General features: G+C 46.9%; 1 protein-coding gene across 2 annotated transcripts in view; it reads right to left on the bottom strand.

Moving 5' to 3' along the window:
- TTYH3 (tweety family member 3) overlaps positions 1-16545 on the bottom strand; it is a 162778-nt gene that overhangs the window by 15926 nt on the left and 130307 nt on the right. For both annotated transcript variants that reach the window (XR_004536473.1, XM_033914512.1), the window contains exons 12-13: positions 11652-11828; positions 10634-10709 (exon numbers count right to left, since the gene is read on the bottom strand). Coding sequence is in view for 1 of the 2 variants with exons in the window: in XM_033914512.1 (XP_033770403.1) it covers positions 10634-10709; positions 11652-11828 (253 nt within the window). In the remaining variant the exon portion in view is untranslated. The remainder of the gene's footprint in view (positions 1-10633; positions 10710-11651; positions 11829-16545) is intronic.

Raw genomic sequence — 16545 nt, 5'->3', positions numbered from 1 at the left:
AATGTGACCACGTGTAGTAGGCAGTGGCGTACCGAGGGTGAGAGGCACCTGGGGTGGAGGTGCCCTTTCCCCGTGCGCTTCCCCAATCACCCCTTCTCTATGCGCACCCCCTTCCCCCATCCCTCTAGTTGTTCACCGCCGCGACCAATAAGAACTTCAACGTGCTCTCCGCGACCCCATTGGCTCTCCATCCGTGACGTCTGCGGGAGAGACGAGGCGGTCGTAGCACGTCGAAGTGGTTGCTCGTGGCGGTGAACAACTAGAGATGCAGGGAAAAGGAAGGAGGGGGGGGCGCGCACATGGCAAGGAGAGGAGTGGGAAGAGGCGGAGGGGGGCGAGAGGAGGAGGGGTACGGCCGCCCCCACCAGCATGGCGTCTGCGGCGGACCGCCTCCCCGCCCCACTTACTAGGCCACTGGCAGTAAGTTTTCCGTGGACGGCGGAATTGATAATGCACGCAAGTGGCGTGATATCTGACAGCACCCAGTGTTAAGTTCTGGCTCTCTGCTGCCCTTCCCACGGTACGCCATCAAAAGCGCGGACAACGGCGCGCCGACATTTGAGCATAGGAGAAAAGCATGCCGCCACTTCGAGGCATTCCGTTACGTGCTCTGACAGGGGTGTGGGAGTGAACCCTCCGACTACACTTAGAAGTCCTCGAGCTCCCGTTGGGGGGAGAGTTTTAGGGGGGGGAACCCCCCAGTACACTGAAAACTCCTATTCTCCTTCCTGTTTTCAGTCTTCTGGAGTTTTCAGTGTAGCTGGGGGGGGGGGGAGTGTTTCCCCACCCCCACCCCCAACGAGAGCACAAGGACTTCTAAGTGCGCAAAAGGGAAGGCCTCAAAGCAGTAGCGTGCTTTTCTCCTGCGCTTAAATGTCGGTGCGCCGTTGTCCTCCGTAGTTTTGACGCATCACCCTTCCCAACAATAACGGTCGTCTCAGCACCTCAATTAATTTTAAAGCTATAGAAGGAAAAAAAGCAACGCTTGGGGAGGTGGGAGAAACTGACTGGCGTAGTAAGATGAGTGCAGCACCCGTTCTTCTCCGCCCCCCTCCACTACCACGCACACCGTTTCCCTTCCCTGTACCTCTGTAACGTTCCTAGCAGCGAGCAGCAACCCTTAACCTGCTGTTGCGCCTGCGTCGGCTCTTTTAACGTTGCTTCCCGGAAACGCGCCAGGAAGCGGCGTCAGCGGGAGAGCCCCCTCAGGTGCGACAGCAGGGCTGGGGGTTGCGGATCACACCAGGAATGTGACAGAGGTACGGGGGGAAGGGAAATGGCAAACGCTCATGACAGTGTGGGGGGAGAGGGACACCACCGTCCCAGCCACCTTTCCCCCTCGTTACGCCTCTGTGTGTGTTTTATCAATTCTGTTGTCTGTGGTAAATATCCATCAGAGATCAAGACTACTTTTTCCATCAACAAGCAGGACTGAGTCAGCGCACAAGTGGGCCGATCTCTACTACCATTTATCATTGCTATAGCGCTGAGAAGGCATACACATTTAACGTTTAGCGCTGTACATTTAACGTTCAAAAGGCGGTCCCTGCCCAGAAGAGCTTACAATTTAATTTGGACAGACAGGACATCTCGGGGCTGGGGTGTTTCTAGCAGAAGGAATGGTGGGTAGAGAAGAGCTGAAATGAGCTTTTAGCTTGGCTTTGACGACCGCTAGGGATGGGGCATGACGCATTGACTCTGGCAGCCTGTTCCAGGCATACGGGAACGGCAAGAAAGAAGGGACGGAGTCTGGAATTGGCGGTACTGATAAGAGGGACTTATCCGATGGACGGAGTTTAGCGGGGAGGAGGGGGGGCATAGGGGGAGATATTGAAAGTGATATCATAACATTTAAAAAGCTTTTAAAATCTTATTTATTTAAGGACGTCTTTGATTTATAATATAACTAAAGGACGCCCTTAAACAATTTTAATGCATAAATTTTTTACGCATAAATTTTTATTCATAAATTTTACCCTACCTTTCGTTCTTTCCTGGTTTTTTGTTTTTTTCTTCTCCCACATTGTAACTTTACCCTCCTTCCCTATCTTTCATGTGAGTCTTAATTGATTTTGTAATTTGGTTAAAGTTTCTATATTATATTATTATGTACATCGCCTAGAATTTTGAAATAGGCGATCCATCAAATGTGAAATAAAACTTGAAACTTGATATTGAGGGGCTACAGAGTGAACGCACTTGTAAGTCAGTAAGAGGAGTTTGAGCTGCATTCGGGAACGGATGGGGAGCCAATGAAGTGATTTGAGGAGAGGGGTAATGTGAGTGGGGCGACTCTCGCTGAATATGAGCCCCTAGCTTAGGGCTGCTCAGCTTTTTGTTGTTTTAGACCAGTGTATCGTAAACTGTACGTCACGGCACACTAGTGTGCCGCATGAGATTTCAGGTGTGCCGCGAGATGCCAGGGAGGAAGAGAGGCGCCAGTGCCGGCTGACTGCCTACAGGACGTGCAACGCCTCTCCCTCCTCCCTGGCGTCTCTCCCCACCTCTTCTTTTTCTGCACCCACTACTGACGGCTCGGGGCCTCGTCTGGAGGGCCACCGTGCGTACGCCAATGTCAACGGGATGAGGTCACGCGTGCGCGTGATGTCATCGCGGCGACGTGGGCGCACTTCCGAGTGCCCTCGAGCCGCAGCCGCCAGTTCAGCGTGCCGCGGCTTGCAAAGTTTGCAAGACGCCGTTTTAGACTTTTAAGAGCGGCCTACACCAGAACAGTGAAAGAACTGTTAAGGCTATTGAGCGGCCTTGATGAGGATCGCCTAACCCAAGGCCGTTTTCTTTTGCCGAGGGCTGATGAAAGAATCTTAGGGAGCGCGGCGTAAAGTGACGACAACCTTTAGCGCCGAGCGGATGATATCTAACACAGTAGGATGAAAAAGCGTACCTGCTGCTGTAGTAGGTTTAATTTAATGCACGTTGATCTCGGAACCGAGGAGAACGGTACACCGACGACAGCACGCCGACATCTGCGTGCAGGATGAATGCGCGCCACCGGTTCCACACCTTACCGTTAGTATTCTGAGGGGGTGGGGAGGAGAGTGGGGAACCCACCCAGTACACAGAACTGGTCGCTCTCCTGTTGGGGTGGGGTTGGGAGGGGGGTTCCCCCCCAGTACACTGAAAACTTCTGTTCTCTTACTGTTCAGGAGTTTTCGGTATAGTGGTGGGGGGGGTTTACCCCCCCCAAACACCCCCCCAGTGGGATCGCGAGCAGTTAGAAGTATAGTTGGGGGGTTCTCCCCCCACACCCCCTCTCAGAACGCTAACGGTAAAGTGTAAAAGCAGTGGAACTGGCGATTCGCTTTCGTCCTGCGCGCAGATTGTCGGCGCGCCAATTTCAACGCGCTTTTGACGTGCCACCGAGAAGAACATATATCTGTTGCGAGCAGAATGATGACAGTCGTAGTCTCCAGGTATTTTCTTTCTTGGAATGAGGTTTATTCTTAGCGCTTTGTATAAAGTGCATTTCCTTTATATTTCTATTACTATTACTGTACTGCTATTTATCATGTTTATAGCCCTGAAAGGTGCACACAGCGCTGTACTTTTAAGTCAATAGACGGTTCCTGCTCAGAAGAGCTTACGATCTAATTTGGACAGACAGACAGGACATTCTCAGGGTTCTGATAGAAGGAATGGCATAATGGGTAAAGGTTATCTGACAGTGAGTGGGCGTTAAGAGTCGAAGGCGGCTTCAAAGAAGTGGGCTTTTAGCTTGGATTTCACGACCGCTGGAGGCGGAGCATGACGCATTGGCTCTGGCAGCCTGTTCCAGGCATAAGGCGCGGCAAGAAAGAAGGGACGGAGTCTGGAGTCGGCGGTGGAGAAGTAGGATACAGATTAGAGGGACTTGTCCAATGAACGGAGCATAGAGGGAGATAAGATTTCAAAATGTATATGCTGAGAATTTTTTTAATGAACGATGTCGGAACAAGCTCGCCATACTTGGTTTGAAGAAGTAAATGATGCTGGCAAGGTGCAAAGAGCAGACTAACTTCTAAGACAGGGGATGTGCAACCCTTCCATAATTCAAGTGTCACCAAGGAGGAAGAGAATCAGAGAGCAGTAAAAACATTGATCCCAGTGGTCGTCTCATTCCTAATCCGGTAGGGGAAAAAATTGAACAAGTCATTGGGCTGTGGATATGGTAAGCAAGCAGTGGAACTCGGGTCCCCCTCCAGAATGCTTGCATAGGGGTAGGGGGGTAGGAATAATTTGCCCCCCCCCAGTCCCTCGCTATATTGCAGGACTGGCTACGCCACTGTTTATAAGTATTCGCTGGCTGTGATATTGAGTGCTGAGTGAATGACAGAAATTTGCACTACAGCAGTCTGAATTCTACATCCTGAAAGAAGGGATTTTGGTTTCAAAGTTTCTTGACATTATATAGTAATAATTTTATTGATTCTAGTATAGACTTTAGAACACAAATTAAATTATGGGGAAAGTAGAGCGATTGCCTTTCTCAAGAGAGTTAAAAGGCTGCGACTTCCCTTGGAGAAGCCAGTCTTGAACACTTGTAAAAATGGGGACATGTGAAAAGTACCCTAAATGTCACTAGATAATCAAAGTTGAGGCTTTCTACCAGAAGTGGGTTGAAATGGTGGAGTAAGCCTGATGTACTGTTGGGAATATGGAATACGTATACCTATCTTCTCTACAGGAACGAGCGTACACCCCATTCCACTTACCGAACAGAAGAGAAAGAATGGAGGGGATTAATAATAATTTAATAATAATAATTTTATTTCTTATATACCGCCAAAGCCATAGTAGTTCGAGGTGGTTTACAACGAAGAAAGGCTGGACAATCAGCGAAAATGGTACAATCAGAGAAAATAGGAACAATCAGCGAACAATCGGCAAAAAATGGTACAATCAGCGAAGATAGGTACAATCAGGGCAAAAAATGGTACAGGGAAGAAGGTCAAGACAATCTGCGTAAAGGATCAATCCAAGAATGTAGGTATAACAAAGGGGTACAAAGTGGTACAAAGTGGAAGTGGGCATGTAGGTAAAAAAACAGGGGGTGCAGACAGCAGGTGAAGATGCAGTTTAAAGGGAAGCAGTTTAATGGGGAATGGGACATGGTGAGATAGAAGGGGCCAGGGTAGGGCATAGGGGTCTTAGGGTGTGAATCGGGTGACAAGATTAGTTGCCGGGGGTCGCGTAACTAGTCAATCTGACATGAAGAATACGGAGGTCATGTAGGAAGTCCTTTGTGAAGCAGAAAATACGTGGCTTAGAAGGACCGATTTAGCCTCAGCTTTGGTGAGCAATAAACTGAGGAAGGAGGTGGGTTTCTTCATCCCATAGACTGAGATGATGGGAGGAAACCTAGACTATAAGAATTTAAGAATAGCCTTACTGGATCAGAGCAATGGTCCATCTAGCTCAGTGTCCCGTCTTCATGGAGGCCAATCCAAGTCACAAGTACCTGGCAAAAACCCAGATAGTAGCAACAGTCCATGCCACTGATCCAGGGCAAGTAGTGGCTTCTCCCATATCTGTCTCAACAGCAGTTTATGGACTTTTCCTCCAGGAACTTGTCCAAACCTTTAAAAAAAAACAAAAAACCAGCTACGTTAACCGCTCTTAACATGTCATCTGGCAACGCATTCCAGAGCTTAGCTAGTCTCTGAGTGAAAAAAATATGACTAAGGCATGATAAACTATGATAAAGGTGTATCCAGGGAACAGGGTTACTCAAGTAGAAACATAGAAATAGACGGCAGATAAAGGCCACGGCCCATCAAGTCTGCCCACTCCAATGACCCTCCCTATCTATCTTTGCGGATAGATCCCACGTGTCTGTCCCATCTGGCCTTAAAATCTGGCACGCTGCTGGCCTCAATCACCTGAAGTGGAAGACTATTCCAGCGATCAACCACCCTTTCAGTGAAGAAGAACTTCCTAGTGTCACCGTGCAGTTTCCCGCCCCTGATTTTCCACTGATGCCCCCTTGTTTGCCGCGGGACCCTTGAAAAAGAAGATATCCTCTTCCACCTCGATGCGACCTGTGAGGTACTTGAATGTCTCGATCATATCTCCCCTCTCTCTACGTTCCTCGAGTGAGTAGAGCTGCAACTTCCCTAACCGCTTCTCGTACGGGAGCTCCTTGAGTCCCGAGACCATCCTGGTGGCCATTCTCTGGACCGATTCCAGTCTCAGCACATCCTTGCGGTAATGCGGCCTCCAAAATTGCACACAGTACTCCAGGTGCGGTCTCACCATGGATCTATACAGTGGCATAATGACTTCAGGTTTACGGCTGACGAAACTCCTGCGTATGCAACCTAAGATTTGCCTTGCTTTGGATGAAGCTTGCTCTACTTGATTTGCAGACTTCATGTCTTCCCTGACAATCACCCCTAAGTCTCTTTCTGCTTCAGTTTTTGTCAAGATCTCGCCATTTAGGGTGTAAATCCTGCATGGATTTCGGCTTCCCAGGTGCATGACTTTGCATTTTTTGGCATTGAAACTGAGTTGCCAGGACCTAGACCAGTGCTCCAGTAGAAGTAGGTCATCACTACATTGCTTAGTTTGGCATCATCGGCGAATAATGTTATTCTTCCTCGGAGCCCTTCTGTCAAGTCAGACCATATTGAGCTATGGTTGTACCCTGTGCAAACTGACCCACCCGCTTTGCCAATGGGAGGAGATAGTCGGTTGGAAGCAATATTTGTGTTCTGTGTGGTCACACCACATGTACAGCCCTTGGTATGGCACTGAGTAGTCATTCAATGACTATGAAGTCAACCCATGCGCTCAGCAACGATGTTGGCCCATCGGTGAGAAGGAATCGCTTGAACTGAGCTTAAATTGTAAAGAAATAAAAGATGATGAACAGTTTGCTAAATCGCTTTGAACCAATGGTTCATTTTCATTCTTTTAGATACTAACGCCTTGGAATCCAACGCCTCAGTACTCGAACAACTTGGAATCCGAACTAAAAATTCAAGCAAATTTTGCCCCAGAACCCGACCTCTGCTTTGGAATCCTAACGCCCTGCACACTGTATGTGTGTGTTTGTGCCCCAGAATCTGAATGCTGCTTTGGAATATTTGTTAATATTTTACCTTAAAATCCAATGTATTTACTGTTAAAATTTGAGTTTTTGGGACCCAGGAACGGATTATTTTCAGTGGGAAAAATTGTCTTGGAACTCGAACGGGGTTCTAGAACGGATTAAGTTCGGGTTCCAAGGTATCACTGTACAGCTGCTCTTGGTAAGGAACCTTTCATGACAGCTAAAGTTACAGAGACAATGATCAAGGCAGAAAACCCAGCAGACTAGAAAAGCTTGGAGCTGAATTAAATTTCACTTCCGTTTCACTCCCCTTTAAAGGGCATGTGGCCGTCTGAAGTGGATAATCTTCTGAAAGATGGAAGTTCACCTCTGAGGTGAAAGGTCTTGTTGGGATTACAGAGGCAGAAAATGCCCAAATTAGGTTTTGAAGCATCCTATGTGGTCTGGTAAGCAGAATGACCCAAAGCTGGATTTAACTTAGTAACGGGTAGCATTGGGGAGTGAAAACAAGAGTTCTATTTCGGAACAATCCAATAGTGTGCTATCTTCACTGAAGACATGATATGGGAATTATTCTAATTCTTCTCCCCCACGTTTTCTTTTGCGGAATAAATGGCCCTGAGGAGATAAGGCACTGTCACGCATGGAACAAGCTAAGAATGTCTTTATTCTTACAATATCATCTTGGTACAATCAATGATTCAAATGAGTCGACATGTACATGTTTCGGCCACCAGGCCTGCCTCAGGAGTCTTGAGAATCACAAACCGGAAATGAAAACACTTGTCAAAGATACGTGGACGCTAGTGATATACAAATGAAATTAGCGCCTTGAACAACTCAGGCAGATTGAAAACTGGGATCTTTTTACCTTCAGATGAAGTTTGTGGATACTTGATTAGTGCACATCACTCTTTTTTGGACAATTCCATTCTTTGTCTTTTGGGATTTCACCTTTGGTTTCGTTACGTCCCCTGTTTTGAGATTTTGACAAACTAAGAACGTACATATTAGCTGAAACAGAGGTTCTCCTTTAAAAGGAATCTTTGTCCGAGCACTTTAGCATGTCCTGCAAGAAGAGATAAGCTGCACTATCTCTACAGAATGGATGCGATGAGTGGCGATGGTGATGTGCAGAGCGGGAATGAGTGGTGTGGTCCAGCAACCGCACAGGGGAAGGTTAGCACAGGCCTGGATGTCTGGAGAGAAAGATAATGCACAATAGTGATGGTTGGCATGTTCACCCGGAAAGCTCTGGGTGGCCATGCGCAGGGCCTGGACAGAGGACATCTGCTGAAGCTGTGCCCCACCTTGCACAAGGAAAGATTTGGTGTCAGGTCAAAAGCGCGCCGGGACAAAGGCGCGCCCAGACAATTGAGCGCAGCGCAGAGGTGCGCGCTGCTCAAAATTACTGTTTTTAGGGCTCCGACGGGGGGGGCATGGGGGGGAACCCCCCCATACTTTACTTAATAGACATCGTGCCGTGTTGTGGGGGCATTGTGGGGGGTTGTAACCCCCCACATTTTATTGAAAACTTAACTTTTTCCCTGTTTTTAGGGAAAAAGTTAAGTTTACAGTAAAATGTGGAGGGTTACAACCCCCCAAGCCCCCCATAACGCCGGCGCGATGTCTATTAAGTAAAGTGGGGGGGTTCCCCAACAAACCCCCCCCGGAGCCCCTAAAAACTGTAATTTTCTTCGGCACGCACCTCCGTCTTGCGCTCAGTTGTCGGCGCGCACCTTTGTCTTTCGCGCCGTTGTCTATGAACCAAAGATTCAATTGGATACGCAGAACATAGAGGAATAAATTCTATAAAACGCTCCTCTGCGTCTAAACTCCTTGGGCCTCTGTGTAGGTGGGAGGGATCTGTCTGAAGCAACTGTGAGCAGAGTAAGAAATTGGGGTGATCCTCTCATGACACAATCACAACAGAGAATGATGAAGGTGGTCCTGGCGACACCAGAGATGCTCTATCTTGTTATTTCACCAGGTTAGGCAGAGCATGCAGTCTTTAAAGTTATGGCTTGGACCTGTACGGCTAAAGAAAATGGTCTTTAAGATAGAGGTTTTCATACAAATCGGACACAAGCAAATACACCACATATGGAAGAAGCTTATCTGCAGTACCTGAAGAAGGAATAGCATCTGACAGCATATTGAGAAAAAAAATAAATAAATAAAGAGAAAGAACAAAAGAAATTGTTTTGGTGGGAGAGCTTTAGTCGTACCTCTCTTTGGCAAAGTAGAAGACAAAACTGAGGCGCTGACAAGACCACATTGAATGGGAAAAGCTGAGCGTGTCGAGAAATTTACATTAAATTCCGAGCTCTGGGACAGCAGTTCTGTCCCGACACTCTAGAGGGTGGCGTCATTCCACTTGTGTGCCTGACTCAGTCCTGTTCGTTGATGGAAAGACTGCTTGTGTGTTAAAATGCACCTGACAGTCCTTCCCGTACCCTGATCTCGAATAATACCTACCCGCCCCAAGTCCAACTTTTCCTTCTTCAGCTCTCTTCATATGCTGTCCATCCCTTACCCGTGACTTTCTTAGGTTCTAAACCAGGGGTAGGCAACTCCGGTCCTCGAGGGCTGGAATCCAATCGGGTTTTCAGGATTTCCCCAATGAATATGCATTGAAAGCAGTGCATGCAAATAGATCTCATGCATATTCATTGGGGCAATCCTGAAAACCGGTCCTCAAGGGCCAGAATCCAGTCGGGTTTTCAGGATTGCCCCAATGAATATGCATGAGATCTATTTGCATGCACTGCTTTCAATGCATATTCATTGGGGAAATCCTGAAAACCCGATTGGATTCCAGCCCTCGAGGACCGGAGTTGCCTACCCCTGTTCTAAACCTTCCAGGGACAGCAAAATATCTACTATACCCGAATGTAATTCAACTTGAGCCATTAATGAAAACACAGTCTACATCTCCCCAAGTTCCCCCCATCCTCTTTCATACCTTGGAGAACGATTCCATTCAATTTTCTGCTTCTGGTTTCCGCAGTGGGTCTTTCCTCTCCCAAGGGCCCTGTACTCAACATTCTAAATCAAGACTGCCCAAGTCCAGCCCTCGAGATCTACTGGCCGGCCAGGTTTTCAGGATATCCACAATGAATATGCATGAGAGAAATTTGCCTGCACTGCCTTCTTGGTATGCAAATCTCTCTCTCATGCATATTCATTGAGGATATCCTGAAAACCCTGGCCAGCCAGTAGATTTTGAGGACCGGACTTGGGCAGCCCTGCTCTAAATATTCTCAAATCTGTATTCTCTAGCTGCCTCAAACCCCAAGTCTTGGATTGTAGCTGAATTAACCAGCTGAAGTGCTGGGTAGAGGAGGCTATTTCGTAACTGGCAGACAGAGAAAACACCCCATAAGATTCTGCAGAGCAAGTCAACGCACCGTTAGCAGGAAGGAGCGCAGACCCGCAACATTGGAGGTACACTGCTTTACAGACATGTTTCTAGGTCACGTGGACCGTTAGAGAGACAGTGGAGTTTTTATTTATTTATTTATTTTTTTTAGTTCTCTCCGTTTTCAATATTCTGTTGAAGCTAACCCTCAGAACAGAACTTACTGAGGGAGGTGGGGATTCCCGGCCGATCAGAGGGGTGTTTTCACACCGAGGGTTCTGGAAGTTTGCATTCTGACTCCTGGAATGGGAAAAACACATCTGTTCAGTGCGCACACTGCGCTACCATTTACCTGGATACACAGTCAGCTAATGACAAAAACAGCCCTAACTCCCCCCACCATCACGGTACAATCGACCTGCGTACGCATATAGCGATCTCCCACATAGCCTGTGCTCATAATACAGATACAGACAGCAACATCATTTCATAGGTACAGCTGGGACAGCGTTTGGATTAGAAGTGTATGGTCTCGGGGCTACACCTTATCAAAATAAACCCAAGATGAGCCATTTACTCTTGCCACGTCACTGGCCATATATCTCAATTATGGCAGTCAACCTACACATAGGCCTTTTGACTCACCCTCCCAGCTGCTCTACGTCTTTGATGCCAGGACAGACAGTAAAGTCTTGGGCGCTAGGGACAACATCTTTCATTCCGAACCTAGGCGGTAGTTTAATGGAATAATGTTTTTTTTGAATCATAGTAAAAGCAGTCCCTGTGTTAAGAACAAGTTTACGTTTTTAAAACTGTTCTTAAGTCGGATTTGTATGTAACTCAGAACTTGTAGATTTTAAGATTCTTGCTGCTCACCTCTGCTCCCAGCTCCCTACCAGTGTTCCCTCTAAGGTACAGCCTGCACAACCACACACTGTTCTTAATGTGGCCATGCATCATTCCTGAATCTGCTACAGGAGAAGTGTAGGAGTCTAGGCCACGGGAAATCAAATGAAGCCGCAACCGCGTTCTTAAGTACGGGTCGTACTTAAGTCGAGCGTCTGTAACTCGGGGACTGCATGTATCAGAATTTTTAATATGAATTAATTGAGGTTAAAGAAACCAAAGGGTAGCCATTAGAGGGACCCCATATCTTCTCCTGTTACTCTAGAGGCCCAGGCCTCCATCAAAGACTGCCCCAGCTCTGCTCTGTGAATTTTAGAGGTGTTACGGGTTACTCACATATACTCTGTGACAGGCGCATTGCTGACGGTGTGTGCCGCCGCCGGGATGCTGGTCTCACTGCCATAGCTGCTCCCACAGCTGTACAGGCTGGGCATGTGCACCCGGTACAGGTTATCAGGGGCCTGCCTGTTCGCCTGAGCAGTGGACTCCTCTTCCCCATCCTCGTCCGAGCTCCTGCAGTGGAAAGAACTGTCTTAAGGTCGTCCACACCCTCTGAAAAAGTACCAATGGATCATCTCTACATTCTTCCTTTCAACCCCAGTCCAAGCTCCTGCTCCCCCTATAGGACAATTATGGAAAAGCTGTCTGAAAATTTCTCTGCTTAACCAGGCTAAAATGATGTGCAGGATTCCACAACAGGTAACACTTTTATCCCTACCGGAAGGAGGCATTCCCAGAGGTCAGGGAAGGGAAGGGAAAAGCTGTGTCTTGACTGTGTTCCCAACTCTGGTGCATTATTATCTTGCATGGAAACAGTGGGCCTATATTCAAAACTTATTGCCTCAGGAAATGAGATGTCAGGAAATTATCCTTCCTTAAGAAAAAGGCTAAAATCTTTTTTTTTTAAATTCTGTAGATTTTTGTCTTATTCTGATTAAGAATGGTTGATTTTATTATTGCTTTACTCTGACTATGGTCTAATTTTTTATATATATATATATATATAAAAAATTGTAAGCCACATTGAACTTTTGTAGACTACTGTGGGCTATACCAGTAGTTGAGCAAACAAAACAAAACTGCAGATCTGTACAAGACGTAGGCAAAATTTATTGTGACAAAATAAATATATGTAAACCCGTTTACCAATCAAGGGACCCGACACGGTCCGTGTTTCGGACAAACCTTCGTCAGGGGTCCATGGTAAAAAAGGGGGATAACAAAAAAAAAAGTCACAAAAAATTGTAGAGTAGCAGCAAAGTGTTAGCGACGTCGAGATTCATTGCGACGTTTCATTGCAGTTGGTGAATCTCGACGTCGCTAACACTTTGCTGCTACTCTACAATTTTTTTGTGACTTTTTTTGTTATCCTTTTTTACCATGGACCCCTGACGAAGGTTTGTCCGAAACACGGACCGTGTCGGGTCCCTTGATTGGTAAAAGGGTTTGCATATATTTATTTTGTCACAATAAATTTTGCCTACGTCTTGTACAGATCTGCAGTTTTGTTTTGTTTGCTCTCGGTTGGTTTTTTACTGCAGTTTAGGTTGGGACCTCCCTTTTCTCTTTGTTTGGTTGCTATATACCAGTAGGCGTCAAGACAAGGAAATGCAAAACAATTTAACTGGGTTGGAGAGGTTCCTTTCATCGTTAAATTGCACCGAGGTCAGAAAGGGATATTTTGGTACTTAATCGGAAAATCCCCTCTGACCACTTTGACACCGTCCAGTAGGTGTCCATATAGCTAAAAGTGCTTAACTTACAGTCCTGGAGGAGTGGCCTAGCGGTTAGAGCACCTGCCTCAGCCCACTGAGGTTGTGAGCTCAATTCCCACTGCAGCTCTTTTTGACTCTGGGCAAGTCACTTAACAGGTACAAAATAAGTACCTGTCTAAAACATGTAAACCACATTGATTGTGTAACCACACAATAAAAGCAGTATATCAAGACCTTTTCCCTTTACAATCGAGCTAGTGTGACATCATTGATGAGGTTGATTCTTATTGGTGGAATAAGGGCATTGTGACATCACAATCTCAGCTCTGGTGACCAGAGACTGAAAACTCTTTGTACTAAGGGGAGAAGTTGGCAACATAGGTCACTGGGAGTGGAGGAGTGGCCTAGTGGTTAGAGCAGCTGCCTCCGCACCCTGAGGTTGTGAGTTCAATTCCCACTGTAGCACCTTGTGACTCTGGGCAAGTCACTTAACACTTCATTGCCCCAGGGGCAAAATAAGTCGCTGCCTAAAATATGTAAACCGCATTGATTTTGTAACCACACACAAAAAGCGGTAAATCAAGTCCCATCCCCTTTACCCTTTAAATAACAGTCCTATCTTTGCCCAGTTAGCTTTGTGACTACAGCACTGAACGCTGGCTATATTTGTATAACTACCTCTGACCTGCATATAGCTCAGCACTGAATATCCAGATATTACCTTCCAGGTTCTGCCTCTGACCAGGATATATAATAATTAACAGTTTATATACCGCAACACCGTGAAGTTCTATGCGGTTTACTAAAAGATTAGAGAAGGTACAGAATAATTGGACTTGAGAGCGGAAAGAGTGAGTGAGTAAGGGGGAGAACAGGTCAGTTGTCTAGGTATTTCAGGAACAGGTAAGTTTTTAGACGCTTCCTAAATTCTTCGTAGGTAGTGGGCGAGAGCAATTGCTCTAGGACTTTACCCCATAGGGCCGCCCGGTGTGAGAGAAGGTGTTCGTGATGTTTTTTCAGTTTGCAACCTCTAACTGGAGGGGAAACGAAGTTTGAATGTGTGCTTCTCTTGCGTTTGTTGGCAGAGCAGCAGAAAAGGTCCGATATGTATTTGGGGGCTGGTCCATATAGTACTTTGAAACAGAGGCAGGCGAATTTAAACTTTACACGTGCTTCCATCAGCAGCCAGTGCAACTGCCAGTAGTAGGGTGTTACCTGATTGAATTTCTTTAGCCCGAAGATAAGTCTGACTGCTGCATTTTGAATTATTTTAAGACGTCACATGTTCTTTTGGGAGATTGCTAAATAGGATATATTGCAGTAGTCAAAGCTGACTTAGTACGAGGTTAGTGCACTAAGATTCTGAATGCTGACGTATCGAAATATGATTTGACGGATCTAAGTTTCCAGAGAGTGAAGAAACCCTTTCTGATTAAGGAGTCTACCTGGTCTTTCATGGTCAGTATAGCTTTCAGGTACTATCTCTGACCTGGCTATGATCCATATGATCTAAGTTCGCAAAGATAAGGAGGTCCAAACGGTGACAAAGCCTTGATTGATCTGTTGCTCAAGTTAGGATAATTGCTGCACTAAAAACTAAAACTAAAATGACTTGCCGTTAGTTGTCAATGACGAATCACGTCATAGAATTATGATCACCTGGGCGGTTGTATCCTTACGCACACAGACCCTCATAACATGTGTGACGTACATGTCATCTAGTGTAGACTTATGAAGGGAATGTTTTAAAAAAAAAGTAAAATTCTGGAATCTCTCGTGGCACACCCAGAATCACACCATTGTGCCGTGGCACACAGTTTGAGAGACACTGAACTACCGTATTTCCCCATGTATAGGCCGCGGCCTATACATGGCTTTTACAATCCCCTGCACTGGGTGCGGCTTCCTTATATGGGGTGGCCTATCCAAAGTCATCGTAGATAAGCCGCCGCATTGGAAGATCAGCCGCGGAGTCCCCCGTACCTGCAGCTCCCTACTGGACGGCTACCAGCTGCCTCGTCGCGGCCAGCGGTGCAGGGCAGGAGCATTCTTTTCAGCATCCAGCCGGCCTCACGCTGCTTCCTCAATGCCTGCGCCAGTTCTCGCGGGACTCGCGAGATGCAGGCATTAAGGAAGCAGCACGGTACTGGCTGGATGCAGAAAAGAATGCTCCTGTCCTGCACCGCTGGACGTGACGAGGCAGCCGGCGAAGGTATTTACCGGGGGGGGGGGGGGAGGAGGGATGTATAGGCCGCCCCATTGTATAGGCCATTTTAGGTTTTAAAATGCTTAGATAATCCGCGGCTAGTAACATGGGGCGGCTTATCTAAGAGTTTTAAAACCTAAATCTACATTTCCTGTGGCCTATACATGGGGAAATACGGTAATAGGTGCTTTCTCTCACGATGGAATTGCACACTCCGGTGCAATTTTACAAGCGCCCTTATTCTGTGTGTAAAACACGCTTCATAAAATTACGTAACGTTGACAGAAGGGAGGAACTGTTGCCGCCGTGTGCATCAATAGCAGTTGGAAATGGTTGCTAACGAGCGAGATGGCGGCAACAGGCTGGAAGGGAAGGAGAGGCGCGAGCATCGGGTTTTAGAAGGTGTGCAGCGGTTTGCTCCAATTGCCTTGAATAGCTCATCACCTTGCTTCAGTGGCACAATAGAAACATAGAAACATAGATGACGGCAGAAAAGGGCCATAGCCCATCAGGTCTGCCCACTCTACTGACCCACCCCCAAGTCTACTATCCTAGGGATCCCACTCCTGGTGACAGGTTCCCTTGGCTTAACCCTCTAAGGGATCCCACATGGGCATCCCATTTGCTCTTAAATTCTTGCACGCTGTTTGCCTCGATCACCTGCACCGGGAGCTCGTTCCAAGGATCAACCACTCTCTCGGTGAAGAAATATTTCCTGGTGTTGCCATGAAATTTCCCGCCCCTGAGTTTCAGCGGATGCCCTCTTGTGGCTGAGGGTCCTTTGAGAAAGAGAATCTCTTCTTCCATCTTGATACGGCCGGTAATATACTTAAACGTCAAGATCATGTCTCCTCTCTCCCTACGTTCCTCGAGTGAGTACAGCCGCAAATTTTTCAGCCTTTCCTCGTATGATAGATCCTTGAGCCCTCGAGACCATCCTGATGGCCTTCCGTTGCACCGACTCTACTCTCAGCACATCTTTTCGGTAGTGTGGCCTCCAGAATTGCATACAGTATTCCAAATGAGGCCTCACCATGGTTCTGTATAATGGCATTATGACTTCAGGCTTCCGGCTTGCGCGACTCCTGATGCAAGCCCCATCGCTGAAACACGGCCAGGCCGTTTATCTTTGTGCCATGGATATTTGTAAAATGAACACTGTATTTCTTAAAGTCCTTTTAAATGTAATTGGACTTTTGGTTTGTTTGATCACCTTTCTCACTCTTTTGCCTTCAAATACCGAACAAATCCATTTGGCAGGGCCGACCCAACCATTAGGTAAGACTAGGCGGTCGCCTAGGGCAACAGG

This window comes from Geotrypetes seraphini, chromosome 11, assembly GCF_902459505.1.
Source record: "Geotrypetes seraphini chromosome 11, aGeoSer1.1, whole genome shotgun sequence".
Taxonomy (NCBI): domain Eukaryota; kingdom Metazoa; phylum Chordata; class Amphibia; order Gymnophiona; family Dermophiidae; genus Geotrypetes; species Geotrypetes seraphini.
Note: the sequence above shows the minus strand (reverse complement) of the source record. Positions and strands in the feature narration are given on the sequence as shown.